General features: G+C 33.3%; 2 protein-coding genes across 2 annotated transcripts in view; one reads left to right on the plus strand and one right to left on the minus strand.

Moving 5' to 3' along the window:
- Positions 1-1,256, minus strand: part of LOC112522779 (protodermal factor 1-like) — a 2,663-nt gene extending 1,407 nt beyond the window's left edge. The window contains exons 1-6 of the mRNA XM_025132087.1: positions 1,115-1,256; positions 970-1,017; positions 832-879; positions 674-724; positions 516-566; positions 16-412 (exon numbers count right to left, since the gene is read on the minus strand). Coding sequence (XP_024987855.1) covers positions 16-412; positions 516-566; positions 674-724; positions 832-879; positions 970-1,017; positions 1,115-1,256 — 737 coding nt within the window. The remainder of the gene's footprint in view (positions 1-15; positions 413-515; positions 567-673; positions 725-831; positions 880-969; positions 1,018-1,114) is intronic.
- Positions 1,257-9,250: 7,994 nt separating this feature from the next.
- The window catches only part of LOC112522661 (biotin carboxylase 1, chloroplastic), a 10,476-nt gene continuing 1,905 nt past the window's right edge, over positions 9,251-17,821 (plus strand). Inside the window, exons 1-12 of the mRNA XM_025131934.1 lie at positions 9,251-9,402; positions 9,572-9,640; positions 10,819-11,144; positions 12,323-12,464; positions 12,851-12,949; positions 13,042-13,098; positions 14,764-14,835; positions 15,678-15,767; positions 16,720-16,779; positions 17,126-17,311; positions 17,413-17,505; positions 17,585-17,666. Of these exons, the coding sequence (XP_024987702.1) occupies positions 9,587-9,640; positions 10,819-11,144; positions 12,323-12,464; positions 12,851-12,949; positions 13,042-13,098; positions 14,764-14,835; positions 15,678-15,767; positions 16,720-16,779; positions 17,126-17,311; positions 17,413-17,505; positions 17,585-17,666 (1,261 nt within the window). The 5' untranslated portion in view covers positions 9,251-9,402; positions 9,572-9,586. The remainder of the gene's footprint in view (positions 9,403-9,571; positions 9,641-10,818; positions 11,145-12,322; positions 12,465-12,850; positions 12,950-13,041; positions 13,099-14,763; positions 14,836-15,677; positions 15,768-16,719; positions 16,780-17,125; positions 17,312-17,412; positions 17,506-17,584; positions 17,667-17,821) is intronic.

Below are 17,821 nucleotides of genomic sequence, written 5' to 3' on the forward strand. Positions count from 1 at the left end.
GGAGTACTGGTGGACGGTGGGGAGTTGGACGGAGTACTGGTGGACGGTGGGGTGGTGGTGGTGGGAGTTGATGGAGGAGGGTAGTAGTTATATCCTGACTCAGGTGCCGGAGTGGGGCTGCTACCGCCGGTGGGGGAGGGCGCCACATCGGGTCCATTGGGAGTACCGTAACTTGGCGAAGGTGTAGTAGGGGAAGGAGGACTGCCACCACTGCTCGGTGGACTAGAGCCACTAGTTGGTGGGATATCGCAGTTAGTAGCAGGTGGGTTTTGTCCATGGTGATGATGGTGGTGGTGGTGATGGTGGTGGTGGTGATGCCCATGATTAGAAGGTGTACTAGAAGGAACCGGCGTTGTGCTGCCGCCTGACGGCGGACTACCTGTAGCCGGCGGCGGTGGAACTTGGTAGGAAACTGCAAAAAAACCACCGTAAATAAAAAATCATCAAAAGGGTACACCAAATTCCATCAAATATACAAAAAACATTACAAAACTCATTGCACAAAAATCTTAAACCGTTACCAGGTGGATCATTTGCCGGAGCTGGCGGCGGAGTTTGGTAGGAAACTGCAAACCAACCACCGTGAATCAAGAATCATCAAAAGGGTACATCAGATTCCATCAAATATACACAAAATGTTACAAAACTCTTTGCACAAAAATCCTAATTAAACCTTTACCAGGTGGATCATTTGCCGGAGCTGGCGGCGGACTTTGGTAGGAAACTGCAAACAAACCACCGTAAATAAAGAATCAGCAAAAACATACATCAGATTCCATCTAATAAACACAGTTTTACAAACTTTTGCTCGAAATTTCCGAACTTTTATACCTACGGGTGGAGCATTTCCATAAGCAGGCGGTGGGTTTTGGTAAGAAACTGCAAACAGAATCAAGAATCACCAGAAACTTATATCAGAATCCATCAAATACCCATAATTTTAACTGCTCAAATTTTCAAAACTTCTACCTGGCGGTGGATCATTTGCAGGAACAGGTGGTGGATTTTGATATGAAACTGCAACGAAACCATCAGAAATCAAGATCACTTCCATCAAACACACAGAAAACTTACAAAACTCAAAAGAAGTTGTAAGTTGTAACCTTTTACGTACCTGCGGGTGGAGGAGGGCCTGAGTATGGAGAGTAAAAGAAGTTGAAATTCTTTTTGTCTTCGAAGCTTCTTGAAGCAGCAGCCAAACCAGCAGCAAAAACCCAGAAAAGCAAACAAGTTTTTAGGGTTTTAGTCGTCACCATTTTCTTTCTCTTTGAACTTTCGAACGATGGCTTGGAGAAAAGGCTTTGGTTTCAGTGGTATATATAGCCAAAAGAAAGATGGAGGGATGGGTAAGATAGTAAATTAAAGCACCGAGAGGAGGTATGTGGTTGGTTGATTTCTTGATGTCTGCATTTAATATGCCATTGATTGCTCACTCCATGGTTACTAACCAAATTTAGCCAAGGTTTTGTCTTAATTCGTCTCATATTTAATTTAATTAGAAATTTGTTTAATTTCGATATTTTTAATATAATTTAAAATGGAAAAAAAGTTATAAAATCGTGTAATAATTAATGGATTGACTTTTGAATAAATTTATGAACTAATGCAGAAATATATTATAATGTTATGTTTGTTAACAAATATATTAAATAATATTATAATTTACCTTTTTGATACGAAAATATATACAAAGACAGAATATAATATTTGATTCCAAAAATATCGAAAAAAGAATTGTTGGATATTAATTTGGTAAAAACTTTATGATAATGAAATGTATTTTTGTATAATTTATTATAATTTTAATTTTAAAAGTCAAACCAAATTGTAATATTATTATTTTAACAAAAAAAAATTGATGTAAAAGGAAATGAATTTTCTTAAAGGCTTACAAATAATGTGGCTATTAGTGTTGTTTATTAGTTGTGGTCTAAAACTTGAATATAAAGATGATGTCTAATTGGTTTAAACTTAAGTTTTAAAGGTTGAAAGTGTTTGGAGGTCACATGTTCAAAACCAAAAAGAAATAAATATCCCCTTGTGGCCACAGAGATACAAATATGATGACTTTGAGCTACCCGAAAAACAGATGGTCGTCTCAATATTAGTCGGCTCATATAACGGGTTGAATATTCATGTTAATAAAAAAAATTAATGGTCCAAAAGATATTTTAAAATTTAATGCATATACATTTATAAATATGTAAATATAATAAAGATAGGAAAAACTAAAAACCATTTAACAATTAATAAAAACTATTAAAATTTTGAAAAAATGATTTTGATTTTAATAAATACAAATTAGAAATCAAAGTTAAAATGGGACCAATAATAAAAATCCGTTTGGTTCTTATCATGGTAAGCACTTACCGTGATAAGAGTTGTCGCTCTCATTTACCGAGTAAGACTCATGGTTCTTATCTCGCTCTTACCGGGTAAGATCTTAGTTTTTATCATATTCATCCGGTGAGGTAATGTGACTTGATAAGTGTTCGCCGAGTAAGTGTTTAGTCGGATAAGTGTTTGATAAACGGTTCCTAAAAACGTTAATTATCGAATAATCCGTAATTTACTCTTGATTTTCTGTAATTAAAAATTTAATATCTTTATGCAATTTCGTATTGTCACCACGTGATTCCTTTGATAAATACAATAAAAATATCAATTAATTTGGTAAAACCGTTACAATTATCGTTATTTAATAATTAGTAGATTAAAGTTTAAAGTCAACCTTCTCTTTTTATTATATTTATATTGGAAAGAAAATATTTATATATGGAATAAAAATGAAAATATTTAGGGAGATTTATTAAACTAGTTGTTTCCGATGAACATTTATTGGTAGTCAAATCTTGTAGTTTGAATCAAACTACTCAAGATTTTACAAGTGTTCGGTTTATGATCCGTGAAATGTACTTTGTATGAAATAAAATATGATTTTGGTGGGTTATTTTGTAAGCTAATAAGCGGGTGTTTGAGATTGCTTATTTAAAACAACTTATGATTTTCTGTAAAAGTGCTTATTAACTTACATGGTATCAAAACGGAGTTTTGTAAAAAGTGTTTGGATTAGCTTATAACGATACCAAAAAACAATAAGTTGATAAGTTGTTTTCTAATGTTTGACAAATTTTGTTTATATATGAAAAATGACCAAAGTAGACAGTCTTCCATATTATTGACAAACATTTATATCAATAAGATTAATAATTAACAAACATTAATAAAATATAGTTAAAATGGTAAACTGCTAATAAGCAGTTTTTCATAAGTAATGAATGATTTACTTATCAAAAACTGTTTATTACCGGTTTGGCACCGATATAAGCAGTTTTTTTTCCCTCACCCAAACACTACAATTTAGCTTATCACCGGTGTCAGACTAATATAAGTAAAAAAAAACACCTAAAATAAGCAATCTCAAACACCCTCTAAGAAAGTTCTATAAAGTAACACTACTTGGAATTATACTTAATTCAAAAAAGTACATTTCTCTTGGGAAATTTTGGCCATTTTGATCAAAATGACTGAAATTAGGTTAATAAGTGAAGAACATTGTCCAATAATTTTCCATATTTTTGTGGGGATTAAGTAAAGTTTAACCTATTTTTTAGAAGTATAATCACAATTTAACATGTAGTCGGAAAAAACTCATTTTAGGGTCTTTTACCAAAAACTTATTGGGTGAGCATTTACCAGCATGATCACCATCATCACCTATCCTATCAGATGACATTCTTGTTCATCAAAACGAATAATTTGTAAGCTTTTTTTAACTGCTAAATGTTTACTGGGGTAAGAGTTTTCTCTCTTATTCACCGAGTAAGATTTTTGATTCTTACTATGTCTTTTAGCGGTAAGATTATGAATCTTTGTTTGTTTGTTTTTTTCATTAACCTGGATATCCAACCCGCTATGCGAGCCGACTAATCACAGGGCGACCACCTGCTTTGCAGATAGCCCGAAGTCACCGCATTTGAACCTCGGTGGCCACAAGGGGATTTTTATTCCTCCTTGGATTTGAACATGGGACCTCCTGATACTTTTGACCTTTTGTGCCAAACTTAAACCAATCAGGCACCACCCTTGTGGTTATGAATCTTTGTTATGCCCATCTTGAAGGTAAGTGACACACGGTAAACGATTACCATGTAAGCATTTGATGAACGACCCCTTAATTTTGGTGTTGAACAATAAAACCATATCACATGCAGAAACAACTTTAGAAAGAGAAAAATTGAATCGAGAACCAAACCAAGCATAATTGATTCAATTCAGTTGAGATTAACGGATAGGTTGTTTGAAACAAGTCTTTCGGTTTTTCAACTAGAATATAATAACGTGGAAAAAAAAGGACCAAGTTTCGGAAAACAAACAGCAGATTTAGAATGGTTCACCCGAACTTTGCTACTTCGCTTTTTTGAACTATCTCGAGATACGACTGTCCAATATTGTATCGTTCATGGTTAAACAAAGCAGTTTGTACAATGACTGATACAGACTTTGACTATAACAATAGTTTAAATAAATCACTTACAATGATATAGACATATGATAAATCTTATACACACACCGAACACAGTCAGTTAAAATTTTCGGGATTATGAAGCGATATGAATCTCGAGATAATTTGTTGCACATTTTTCTACGTGTTTATTCATGAACAACTTCTGTAACACAAATTCCAAAGCATTATGATAGTCATTTTCTGGCTTTTTGATTCGTTTTGATATACCCGATATATAATATCGTAAGTTCACAACAGTATTTTCGAGATAAATCATTAAAGATATTAGGTCCATAAAATATGTTCGGTTCCATCTTTTATAATCAAACAATTCATGAAATATTACCTAACACACACACACACACACACACATCAAGAAACCATTCAAAAGATCTGATTCGTTCTTCACAATACCAACTTTCAAATCAGTCTTATCATTCGAAGTCTCGGACGCTCAGTTGTCCGCTCAACTTTTCCTAGTACTTAAAAACTCTCCATTTACAACCTTTTTTGAAATTCGTTCCAAACCTTTTTTTTATTAACCTGAATATCCAACCCGCTATGCGAGCCGACTAATCCCAGGACGACCACCTGCTTTGCAGATAGCCCGGAGTCACCGCATTTGAACCTCCGTGACCACAAGAGGATTTTTATTCCTCCTATGGATTTGAACCTGAGACCTCCTAGTACTTTTGACCTTTGGAGTCAAACTCAAACCAATCATGCACCACCCTTGTGGTTTGTCAACCGTGGGTGTTCAGATCTCTGATATGTAGCTCAGTTGACAAAGAGACGGAATGACTTTGTCTAAAAACAACAATTTCTTTATTCAAGGGTTGTTTGATTCTTGCAAGTAAATAAAAATGACAGAGAATGAAAATTAAAATGAATTTTTATTTTTCTCAATTTAATCTATAATAAAAATTTGGTTTGTAAAATAAATAATCTTATTATATTATATCAAAATTATAAGTTTCTTTTCCCTTCTAACAATTCCGACAACTTTACGGTAGGTTTTTCCTTAACCGTTTGACTTTGACCACCATAGTTATTTCATCTATTTAATTATTTCAACCAATTTAATAATTTTGTTTTTAATAAATGTTTTAAAATATAGAAATTAATTATTCTGAAACATATCTATATTACATTATAAAGTATTTGATAAAAATTCTTAAAAATTATTTTTTATGCATGAAGTTTGTTTATTGATACATATTATTTAAAATTAAGAATTACAAGTAAATTATGCATAAATATAATTTATTAAAGCTTCATATTTGAATTCGTATAACTAACTGCAGATAAATATAATCAAATGCGAGATAAACATCTCATTTTAAATATAAAAAATCTAAAATATAATCAAAATAATCATTGAGTTCTAACAAAATACTTAGTTATTATCTTTATAAAAAATTATATTATTAAATATAAATTAAATTATTTCGTTATTAAACATAAATTATACCAAAAACAAGAATTTTTAAAAAGGTTAATTTGATACTGATATCGATATATATTTTTTTCTCAAAAGTTTATGATATTTTTAAATTTATATTTTATTCAAAAATAAAAATATTATCGCATTCTCAAAACCACATGAAACCTTGTTATATCGACATAAGAAAAAGAATAAAACGAAACACCGAAATTGATATGTGTTTTGATGCATTGCACGAGTACCCTTTTAGTATTATAAAGCATTTGACAAAAAAAATTAAAAACTATTTTTTATGCATGAAGTTTTTTATTGATGCATGTTACTTAAAATTAAGGATTACAAGTAAATTGTGCATGAGTACAACTTATTAAACCTTTATTTTTGAATTCATGTAACTAACTGCAGATAAACATAATCATATACAAGATAAACAACACATTTTAAATATAAAAAATCTAAAATATAACTAAGATAATTATGAGTTCTAATAAAATACTTAATTATTATTGTTATAATATTTGTTACACTTTAAAACTATTATTTATGTTCTATGAAAAATAGTTTTAATTGATTCTTAATTGTGGGAATAGAAAAAAGAAAAAGAAGCAATTCTCTTTCAAACAATCATTTATGTGACTTCTTTAAATTTGGATAATTTTACCATTTCTTTTATAACTTCTACATTTTTGAGAATCTGTTGGAACAAAAAAATTAGCCTGAGAATATCTCGTTTTTTTATTTCAATTAATCTGTTGGAAATGCTCTTATAATTCATCGTATTTTTTTTTAACAAGATTATAGATTTTATTGCATTATGAAATTAAATACACACGTAATAAAGGTGTAAACAACGTTATCTTGGTCTTGATATTCTGCTCTTCGTCAACGGTGAGAATGGGGAGGAAGAGATGAGTCGGAGGTGGGGGAGGCCGGTCACTGATGGGCATGGAAGGGTGGTGTCTGATTGGTTTGAGCTTAACTACGAAGGTCAAAAGTACCAGGAGGTCTCAGGTTCAAATCCAAGAAAGAATAAAAAATCTTCTTGTGGCCACGAAGGTTCAAATGCGGTGATTTCGAACTATCTGCAAAGCAGATGATCGTCCTAGGATTAGTTGGCTCGCATAATGGGTTGAATATCCAGGTTAATAAAAAAATATCTAAATATTTCTATACTACTTTTTAATAATAGTAAAAGATGAAAAGACCGAAATGACCTTCATTTAACGGTAATGACAACGGCTTAACTGGTATAGACCAAAACCAAAACCAAAACCAAAATGAAAGATGATGCTCTTTGTAATTTCCAGTTGTTAATAACACACTCAAATTTTGGCCAAAGTCCATGGACTATTTCTTTTTGTAATTTACTCGATAATGAACTACTGACATGTTTTTATTCAATTTAATATAAAATGGTTGATGGTCACAACCCTTAGATGAGACTCATTCAACGGTTGAGATTTCTTTTTGGATAGCCATGGGGTTTGGGACAGTTTGTGCATAACAATTAATTGAGATTGATTTTCAATGTTTTTGGAATTCTCATTTAATTATATCTCGTGTAATATACATATACACATGTATTTTAGTATTTTTATGTATATGTATATATATATATATATAGAGAGAGAGAGAGAGAGAGAGACTTGGGATCACGTGAGACCGGTCTGTTTTCGTGAGACCCGTTTTTTATACTTGAAATTTCAAAGCAAAATGTTGTGAAGGTAACATTCACAATGTTTTTGTTGTGAATGTTCGGCTTTTTTTTTACCTTCACAGTGTTTTTATTGTGAAACTTCAAGTGTAAAAAAGTAGTCTCACGGGTCTCACGAAAACATACTGGTGTCACGTGAACCAACCCCATATATATATATAGAAGAGCGAGGGAGAGAAGGGGGGGGGGGGGAGAAATCATTTACAAAACCAACCATTAATACAAACAATACAAACCAATTAATTGAGATATTTATACAAATTATGAGAATTTTATTTATTATAATTTAAATATTTATTATGATCAACACTTTATATTAAGGAACAATAAAAAAATTCATTAGAGTAAGTGAACAGTTAAGATTGGTTAGTATGATTTATACCGATAGATGTGTTTGTAAACAACACCCCATACACACATATGATCCGTGTGTTATGTGAAAACCAAACTCGTAAAAAAATCAACCAGAACCCCCAAATGAGTTTGATTTTAAGATATAATTCATATTATTTCACATGTATTATTTTTGTTTTTATGTTATGAACCTGTCTTTTATGTATAAACGTATTATTGTGTTTTTCCACATGAAAAACATTCATCACGTCATGTATAAAACAACACTTCATAATTATTTATTAATGATATTATGATAAAGTTTATTCAATTCATATTATTTTGTGTTGTCTTACATTTTTATTTACTATACATCATGGACGGGCCCATAAATTTCTTTACCCGTAACCTTTTGTAGATGAAGTTTACTTTGCAAACCTCGTTATTTGTACAAACCTCATTCAATCAATAATAATTTTTTTATTTTGTTCATTTTTTTATAATTATAAGAGGTTGATTAATCATTTTTATTGGGGAGAGTGTTAATCATGAATATTATCATCTTCACTATTTTAATTTTAGATAAATACATGAAACAGTTTCATTAAAATTTCATTAAGTATTATATGAAACAATTTCATGATCATATATGAAACAACTTTATAAAAAAAAAAAATATTATATGAAATAATTTCACAATATTAAACAATTTCATGAAATTTTTTCATAAGATTAAACAATGAAATCGACGGATGAAAATGTTTTGCACCGGTTTATATAAATTGGGTGGTTTGCATTTGATCGCTCTACACCTCTTGTATTTAAAGGGCCGTTTACCAAAAGCTTACTCGATAAGTGCTTACCAAGTCATTTTACCTTATCGGATGAACATGACAAATATTGAAAATCTTACCCGGTAAGAGTGATGACAAAGACCGAGAGTCTTATCCTGTAATTAAGAGTAACGAATTTTAATCGTTAAGCGCTTGTCAGTAAATTATTACATACAATGTCATTTTAATGGACTAAAATCTTACCCCGTAAGTTAAATGAAAATGTTTGACTCATATTTTATTATTATTATTATTATTCATAACTATATATTTTAAACGTTTATCAAGTATTAAACTTTGATTTAACGTTAAATAACATAATTAATTTACAAATAATGTCTCATTGATGTTATCATTTGAAATATATGCTTTGTGAAATAGTATTCATATATTTATGCAGCGAAAACAAAAAAGGCTCCGATTTCGGGCGGAGAATTCAATCTGCAACCATCATAGATTTCATCGACAACCCCTCTTTCTTCTTTACTTGTACTTCATTGCTCTCACACTCCATCGCTCAACTGCAACGCCTAATTTCTTGAAATCTTGGCTTCCCCTCAGTTATTGCCGAGTTAGTTGCCTTCTTCCTTCCTTAAATTCTTGATCTTGATCTTGATTTTCGCACTAACAACTCGGATCTTAGTTTCACTGTAGTTGCTCAATTGCTATTTTTCTGTCGTTGAATCTAATGCTGTGGCTCTTTGTAGACACAATATTGATCTTGTGTGTTGTTTTGGCAGCGTTTGATATAAGACATGGATTCCGCCGCCATGACATTTTGCAGAAGTAAACCAATCTCTTCTCCTCCGGTATGTTTAGCCATTTCACTTCTTTCTAACCATCTATTTCGATTGCTATATGTATGCGAAATTGTATTATAGTTTGTATGCTTTTGTGTACTGGATGTCAGTAGAAGTGTAGAACAGTATGCGCAGTTTTATGTAAATTTCTTGTTTGTTTTCAATCAATAAGGCTAATGGTTGAGGAAAGCGTTTTGTGGTAGTCGATTGGTAAACCTCTTGCTTGGGTTGTGATTAATTCCTTTTTCTAGATGCTATTGGAATTATTTTGGCTGGTTAGACATCTGTATTAATGTTTTTCTGGTTCAGAAAATCTGAAAAGATGTCAAAGAAACTGCTTTGGTTTAAGATGTAGGTTGAGATTTCCAGCTCATTTCACCATTTGTAGTTATCTTTTGATAAATCTTATAGGAAAGTACTCTATCTATTATGTGTGAAAATAGCTAGAGACACACATTTTGAGCAACAACCATTTACTTGGCTATATTTGATAGCTGCTAGCCCTAGTCTCCTCTGTAAAATTGATTTTTTTTTCCTGCAAGAATCCATCAATCAAGATTCTATTTTGAAGGATGTATTCTTGAAAAACATCATTGCTGGAGATTCCAGGCTGGAGGGGAGCTGAAATGGAATGATGGTGATTAAATGGCCCGGGGTCACCATAAGGGCTTTGCCAAGAAAAATATAAAATTGCAGTTGATTTTTCTATTAAGCTGTATAAAAAATTAGAAACATGATGTAATATTGCTTAATAAGTTTAAAAAGAACCCCAAAAAGGCTCATCTAACTTCGGATAAGCTAAAAAGCTCATATAACTTGGAACAAAGAGAGTATTGTCATTGAATGACTTGAGATTATGATGTGATATATCCTTGTGAAGGTATTATCTTTTCTATCTTATTAGACTAGTTGTATGTTTTAGGCTTGTGAGTATATAAATAATCAACTGAAACCAAATCCACACAACCTTCAAGAAAAACTTTGTCCCAATATTTAGTTTTTATTGGGTATTTACAAAGTTGATATTGGGTACTGCTTTATCATGTTTATTCGTAAGAACTTCCCTTGCATGCATGTTAGGGTAACTGTGTTTGGCTTTGTGCTTGAACATACTGTCACTGGGTTGATGAATTTTCATTGGTATGTACATTTTCTGATTAGTGTTCACATGCGATGTTTGATGCTAGGGTTTATTCATTGGGAGGTCTAGTGGAATCAAGAGCTCCCAGTGTAACTTCTTGGTGGGAAGTAAGGTGAGCTTTCCTAGGCAGAGAGTTCAGGCTTCTCAAAAGGTTCGTAGATCGGCGAAACGTGAGGGAGCACTTGGTGTTACTTGCCGTGCTGAAAAAATTCTGGTGGCAAACAGAGGGGAAATTGCGGTTCGAGTGATTCGAACAGCTCATGAGCTAGGGATTCCTTGTGTTGCAGTGTACTCCACCATAGATAAGGATGCACTTCATGTGAAACTTGCTGATGAATCAGTTTGCATAGGAGAAGCTCCTAGTAGCCAATCGTAAGTCAACCTATCTCCATCACATAAATAGCTGGAATTTTTAGTTCATTTCGGCTTGGTTATAACTTGTCATAGCAATCATAATTTAGTGGTGCTACTTGGAGGCCTTAAACTATATACTCCTGTAGCACACACATTATTGGTTTAGAATGGAAATTATTCCATTCTGATGCTTGTTACAGACTGCTGTAGTTGTACACTGCTTTGTGATGTCAAGCAGTTAGAATGTGGTTCCTGCATGAAAGATGCCTTCTGTGGCTTGGGTTTTGTAATTTATCTGATCCTGTTGCCCTCTGTTTAAAGAGGATGCCCGATGGCCTACTGCTCAGTGCTTAATCAGCTGCATCATTTTTGTTACTTCACATTTCTTGTCAATTGCATCAGATTCTGCCTAGCTAAGCTGCAAGTCACAAGGTGAAAAATGTTACTAATTTTGTCAAAATAGCCACACAATTCTTTCACTGATTGTAAAGTGAACAGGTAGTCAACTAGTGAGAGTTTACTCTGGCCACCACAGATAATTTGAAGAATTTTAAATCAATAGTTTGGCAATATTGATTCAGGACCGTATGCTTTCATAGGACACTACTATCTACTGCAAAGAATAGGCTACCTGATTGGGATTTTAATAAAAAGCTTAGAACAAATCGGAGTTGCTGGCAATTTCTACTGGCCTGGAATAGATCTGTTTCCCATTGAAAAAATGGTGTGGTTTAATATCAACATATTTATGTTTCGCTAGTCCATCATTCAGATAGATTTATCTCAGCATGTAGCCAAGTATGAGGAGTTGTTTAGATTGGCGTCAACTGATCTCATTCAGATTGACCTCGCCAGACACATGCAGGGTACTATCAACCTGACGTTTCATGCATGTTGAATATTGATTTGAATGGATTAATAAAACAGAAGGAAATGTTTTTCATTAATGTTAGTGGCCAGCTTGCCCAGACAAGGTCATTTGTCAAGACTGGACAAAGTAAGCCATATAGAAAACCAGGCAAGGCATAATAGGAATCTCTATTTGTTGGTTACCTGAGATCAGACATGTTACGATCATCTATTCAGTATAAACCTGAACATGTGTGTAAATATTCGTATAAATTGACATATTTGTGTCAATTGTTAGCACCTTCGCTTGATTCCTAGTATCATGCGTTGTCACTTTTTATTCACAGGTACTTGCTGATACCCAATGTCCTGTCTGCTGCTATCAGTCGTGGATGTACAATGTTGCATCCCGGTTATGGTTTCCTTGCTGAGAATGCAGTTTTTGTTGAGATGTGTAGAGAGCATGGAATCAACTTCATTGGGCCAAATGTAAGTATCTTATTATTGTCAATAGAAACTGAAGGTGCATCTTCAGTTCTAACTCAGAAGAACCAAAGTCATGTATTCTCGTTGGCAATGAAAACTATTGATGATAATAAATGATAATTCTTTCACTCAATACATGTTTTTTAAGTTTCAAGTTCTATGAAATGTGTGTAAAGTCAGACACTATAATCAATCTAACAGAAACAGTGAAAAAGCTAAAACAAGTGAAATATGGATATACAAATACAGGTCAACATTATGCTGCCTTCTACTCTTTAACTCATTTGTATTATGCAATTTAATCAATCAGGTATTTGTAGTTGCTGTTACATATGTGGAATTTCTTAATATTACAATATATCTTGATTGTTTAACATACTTCTTTGCAGCCTGACAGTATTCGTGTTATGGGGGACAAAGCAACTGCCAGAGATACCATGAAGACTGCTGGTGTTCCAACTGTACCAGGAAGTGATGGACTATTACAGGTATTTTGATTCATTTACATGACATTGTGATATTGAATTTCTTGACACCAAAGATCAACCATTTTGTTGATGTATTTTCATTGTCATTATAGAGCACCGAAGAAGGCATCAGGCTCGCCGATGAGATTGGCTTTCCTGTGATGATCAAGGTAAGCTGTAATATCATTTGTAAAACAGATGCATATTTTTGTTTAAGATGTTGGAAACTTGCAAGATAATTCATCACTCCTTCATTTGCGCATATGGCTGAAGAATGTTTCCCTTGATTTGGTGTTTTTCTGTGGTCATGTAATGTGGTGTTGACTTTTAAATAGTGATGTGGTTCTTGTCACCAAATCACCATCTGTTGGCAGTTTAAGATCTAGATAGATTCTTGCATTTATTTTGCAGGAACGTGAGGATTGCTCGTGCATATCTAAATGCACACTTGCAATTATAGGGTTTTTCTTTTCTTTCAAATATCTCTTTTTGTTCAAGAATTGGTTGCATGTTGCATGCATCCTGAAGTTATAGTCCTGAATTCTTCCTCATGCCTGGATAAAATTGTCATATTTGAGGGAACTCTTATGCTACCTTTCTCTTCTTTTTGATGAGAAGATGTAAATAACATAGAAAACATCTATAGAATATATTGTTAGAAGTGGGATAAATTTCCTACTTTAAGACTTCATTCTTTAGCTAATATTGTGCTATTTCTCGTCTTAACATTTTGAACATCAACAAGTTGAATGGCTTTATCTTATAGACCATGGTCCATGTAGAAAACATGATATTATTTTATGTATCATTATAAATTTCTGTATTTCCAAATAAACAACATTAAATGCTTAAACATTTTATGCAGAAAAAGGAAGGACTGTTGGGACTTGTTTACACCAGAATTGAGATTGAATTTGTCATGTAGCACATAGCTCTCCTAGTTCCAAATTCCCCATTGTCTGCTTGTGCCTATCAATGAGTCAGGTCTTCATCTAGATTTGATTTAACCCTATCCATTTTATAAACCAACAAATGGAATAAAGGGTTCCTTCCATGAAATATGTGTCCAACCACTCTCCTGCTGATTGGGTACCTTTCCATGTATCTCTAAATGACCATAGTCTCACTGCAGATGACCGTGGGATTGTAGATGAGCTCGAACCACCCTTACGCGACTTTAATAAATATAGTCTCCACTTTTGTAGTACAAGTCTTTGAAGCATGGTACCATAGAAGGAGAGATATATTTTTATTTGTACGATACAGATTGTGTTATAAAAAATATGTTATAAGATATAAGTTTGGATATCATACTTTAAAAACGTATACTGTACAAACAGAGATGTGATTGTATTGATATGGTATACTTTGTGTTATAAAAAATTTATTGTACAATAGAAGTTTGGGTCTATGCTTAGTAGACTTGTATATTGCAAGTGGAGATGTATCTTACTTGTATGGTAGAAGTTGTGTATAATTTTGTATTTTCTCTTCTTATGAAAACATGTTAAATAAGTCGGTTACAATGGGTAGTATTATTTATGAGACAATAATATTCCATAATCACTGGTATAATGAAATAGTTTTACATGTTATGTAGCTTTTGAGTTCATTGCAATCCAGTTAACATGACATCTGAAACCACTTGAAAGCTTCTTTTTCTATTATCTGATAATTTGGTGATCAAGTTCCAGTTTGAACTATTGACCCCCCCATACCCAAAAAGGGATCACTTTGAACTATCTATATATCTTCAAAGGAAAAAGGGTGAGAGGATGCGAGTTATTTTGATAGAAAGCTAACCAGGTCATTAATAAATGTTTTATGCTCCATAGGCTACAGCAGGTGGTGGAGGTCGTGGAATGCGTCTTGCAAAAGAGCGTGACGAGTTTGTGAAGTTGTTGCAGGTATTTTGTACAACTTACATCTAACTACGTTATGGCCATCTTTTTTTTCTTTGCTTTTTGAATAATTACATACAGCAACATTTTTGTAAGTTTCAGATCGCATAGATTCATATCCTACAGCTAATGTTTATTGATGGTACTTGTACAATTGTTTTTGGACCTCTATGTTTCTCCATTCTAGTTGTCAAACAACTGCTTGATCTTTGAAAGTATGCCTTTGTTGCTTGTATTGTTCTCTAAACACGTTATGTCCTTCTGGAAGTCGAATAACTGCTGCATCTTATACAGTGATGAGTAAGTGCTGCATCTCATACTCTACTATTTAAACATTGTTCCTTAGTATTTACCACTTGACCTAGGAGAAAGAAGAACGGGAAAGGTTAATGCCCTACGATAACAGAGAGCAAAATAATATTATGGATATGTTGGCATTTAAGGAAATTATGGTCCATGGTTGGAGCTGAGCTTAGATTGGATTTTCTCAGTATCATGGCAATTGCAGATATGACATCCAGTCACTTACCAACAGATTGATGCAAAGGATTGTTGAATCAATTAATTAAGCTATTTCATGATCTCCTTCAATACACAACTCTTTTGAAGACTTCTCCACATTATATATAACATACAAGCATGTGAGCATGCTCTTTCTCAAACCTACATCAATAGTTTATCCACTCATGTTTCTCCTGGTTGCTGGTATTAACCACTTGAGAAGAAATTTTTGGCTGTAATCTATCTATTGGCATCTTGGAATTGTATATCGATATCATATTGAAAATTCCCTTTTGTTAATTATGTTTCTCAACGAAGCTCTCCTTTTGTTTGAATGTTCTTAATAGCAAGCTAAGAGTGAGGCTGCGGCTGCATTCGGAAATGATGGTGTTTATTTGGAGAAGTACATTCAAAATCCAAGGCACATTGAATTCCAGGTAATTTTTTTTTATCGTAGTGTTGCTGTCATCCTAAGTTCAACTTGATCACTGTTTGGTTGGTGGGAAGTTCCATTCCATCCATTATCCTACAAGGAATGCACTTGCTGGATGCCTTGGAAGTGAAAAAGGAAAATGCCCCTGGAGAGATCTACTATCATGGAAAAAGATTCTCTGATTGTTGGGACTGATGATACTCCTTGTCTGAAAGAAATAAAAATCAGGCTAATGGCCATCTGAATTATTGGAGCATTAACTTGCTCCATTAATGGAAAAAGAAATAAAAATCAGGCTAATGACCATCTGAATTATTCCTAGTATGAATTCTGCATGTAGCCATGTTCTTAAAGAGTGCTGTTACAATAATGGTGATGCCTGACATGATCTCTTATCTCGTAGAAAAAAATGATATTCTCTGTTGTGTTAATCTGTTATTCTACAACTAACCGAAGGATCCAAAGCTAGTTAAATTAGAGGTTCATATAATCATTAAAAAGACTGAAGTTATCACTTATCATCACTTCCTCCACTATCAAATGTTTTATTTAACTCTGTTATAACGTCATTTTTTTTGCATTGATGTTTTTTTGTTAAATTAGCAATAAACATGAACATGGGTCTGTATTTTTTGGGCTTGTGAAAGTAGCAAACCATCTTAGAAGCTGAATCATTCATGAACTATAACACAAAAGAACAGTTATTGTGGAAGGTAGAAGAAATACAATGGGGGCAAACATGGTGTACAAACTTGTGAAATTTCTTCTGGTGTCACCTACCTTATGTTCCCCCATACAGATTCTTTTAGTTGGCATAAAATTTCATTTTGTACTTACCTATATAAGAAAGTTACTTGGGGGTGTTTACTTGTTTCTATTTAATGTTTACCACTAGCGCCTTCCGTGGGCTTGATCAACTTGTTGAATTTCTAACTGCACAAGACATGCTTCTTCAGGTTCTTGCAGATAAATTTGGAAATGTTGTTCACTTTGGAGAGCGTGACTGCAGTATTCAGGTACATATCTTTTAATTTTTTCTCAACATGTTTGTTTCTATGGTCTTTCTACACTTGATTAAAGGACAAAAGATAATCCATTTAAAACTGTCCATTTTCCCCATGGTTGCGTAAGAGTTACCTTCTAACTTCCAGTGTCTTGAAAGCCACGTCAACTCTAGTTGTCTGTTTGCACCAAGAATCATGAACTATGATTTAGAAGCTGACAGATGGTTATGGACAATAATGGAGACATCTTCTATGTTTAGTGATATAAATCCGAGCATTATATTTTGGAAAAAGAATCCGAGCACTATTTTTAGCTAGTGTGAATGACAACGTATCTTAAACTTGCCCGCTTGTGCAGAGAAGGAACCAAAAGTTGCTTGAAGAAGCACCCTCGCCTGCATTAACCCCAGAGCTGCGGAAAGCCATGGGTGATGCAGCAGTTGCTGCAGCAGCATCAATTGGCTACATTGGTGTTGGTACTGTAGAGTTTCTTTTGGATGAAAGAGGTTCATTCTACTTCATGGAAATGAACACTAGAATCCAGGTTGGTTGAAGAATTTATATATATATACATGTAGAAGCAACTAACTGTGACATGCATCTTATTGTAAATGTTGTGACACTTTGTTTTTTATACAAAAAAAGGTAGAGCATCCTGTGACCGAAATGATATCTTCAGTTGACTTGATAGAGGAGCAGATCCGGGTGGCTATGGGTGAGAAACTACGGTATACACAGGTATTGAATTGCTTGCTTTCAGCTTTTTAGGCATTAAAATATTCTTTTTTATATTGACTTATTGAAATACCTATCACAGGATGAGATCGTGCTTAGAGGACACTCAATTGAATGTCGTATTAATGCAGAAGATGCTTTCAAAAATTTCAGACCTGGACCAGGTATGTCATCATTGGTTTCTGATCACTTTCCATCTGCAACAACATGGTTTTTACAAGCAAAGTGTGAACAATATATTATGGTTGCATCATACCCAGAATATTTGTCTTCATTCCTTTAGTTCTTTTGACATTTAATACTTTTTTTCGGGGATTTG

The sequence above is a fragment of the Cynara cardunculus genome (genome assembly GCF_001531365.2).
Source record: "Cynara cardunculus var. scolymus isolate 2C chromosome LG 12, CcrdV1, whole genome shotgun sequence".
Classification (NCBI taxonomy): Eukaryota; Viridiplantae; Streptophyta; class Magnoliopsida; order Asterales; family Asteraceae; genus Cynara; species Cynara cardunculus.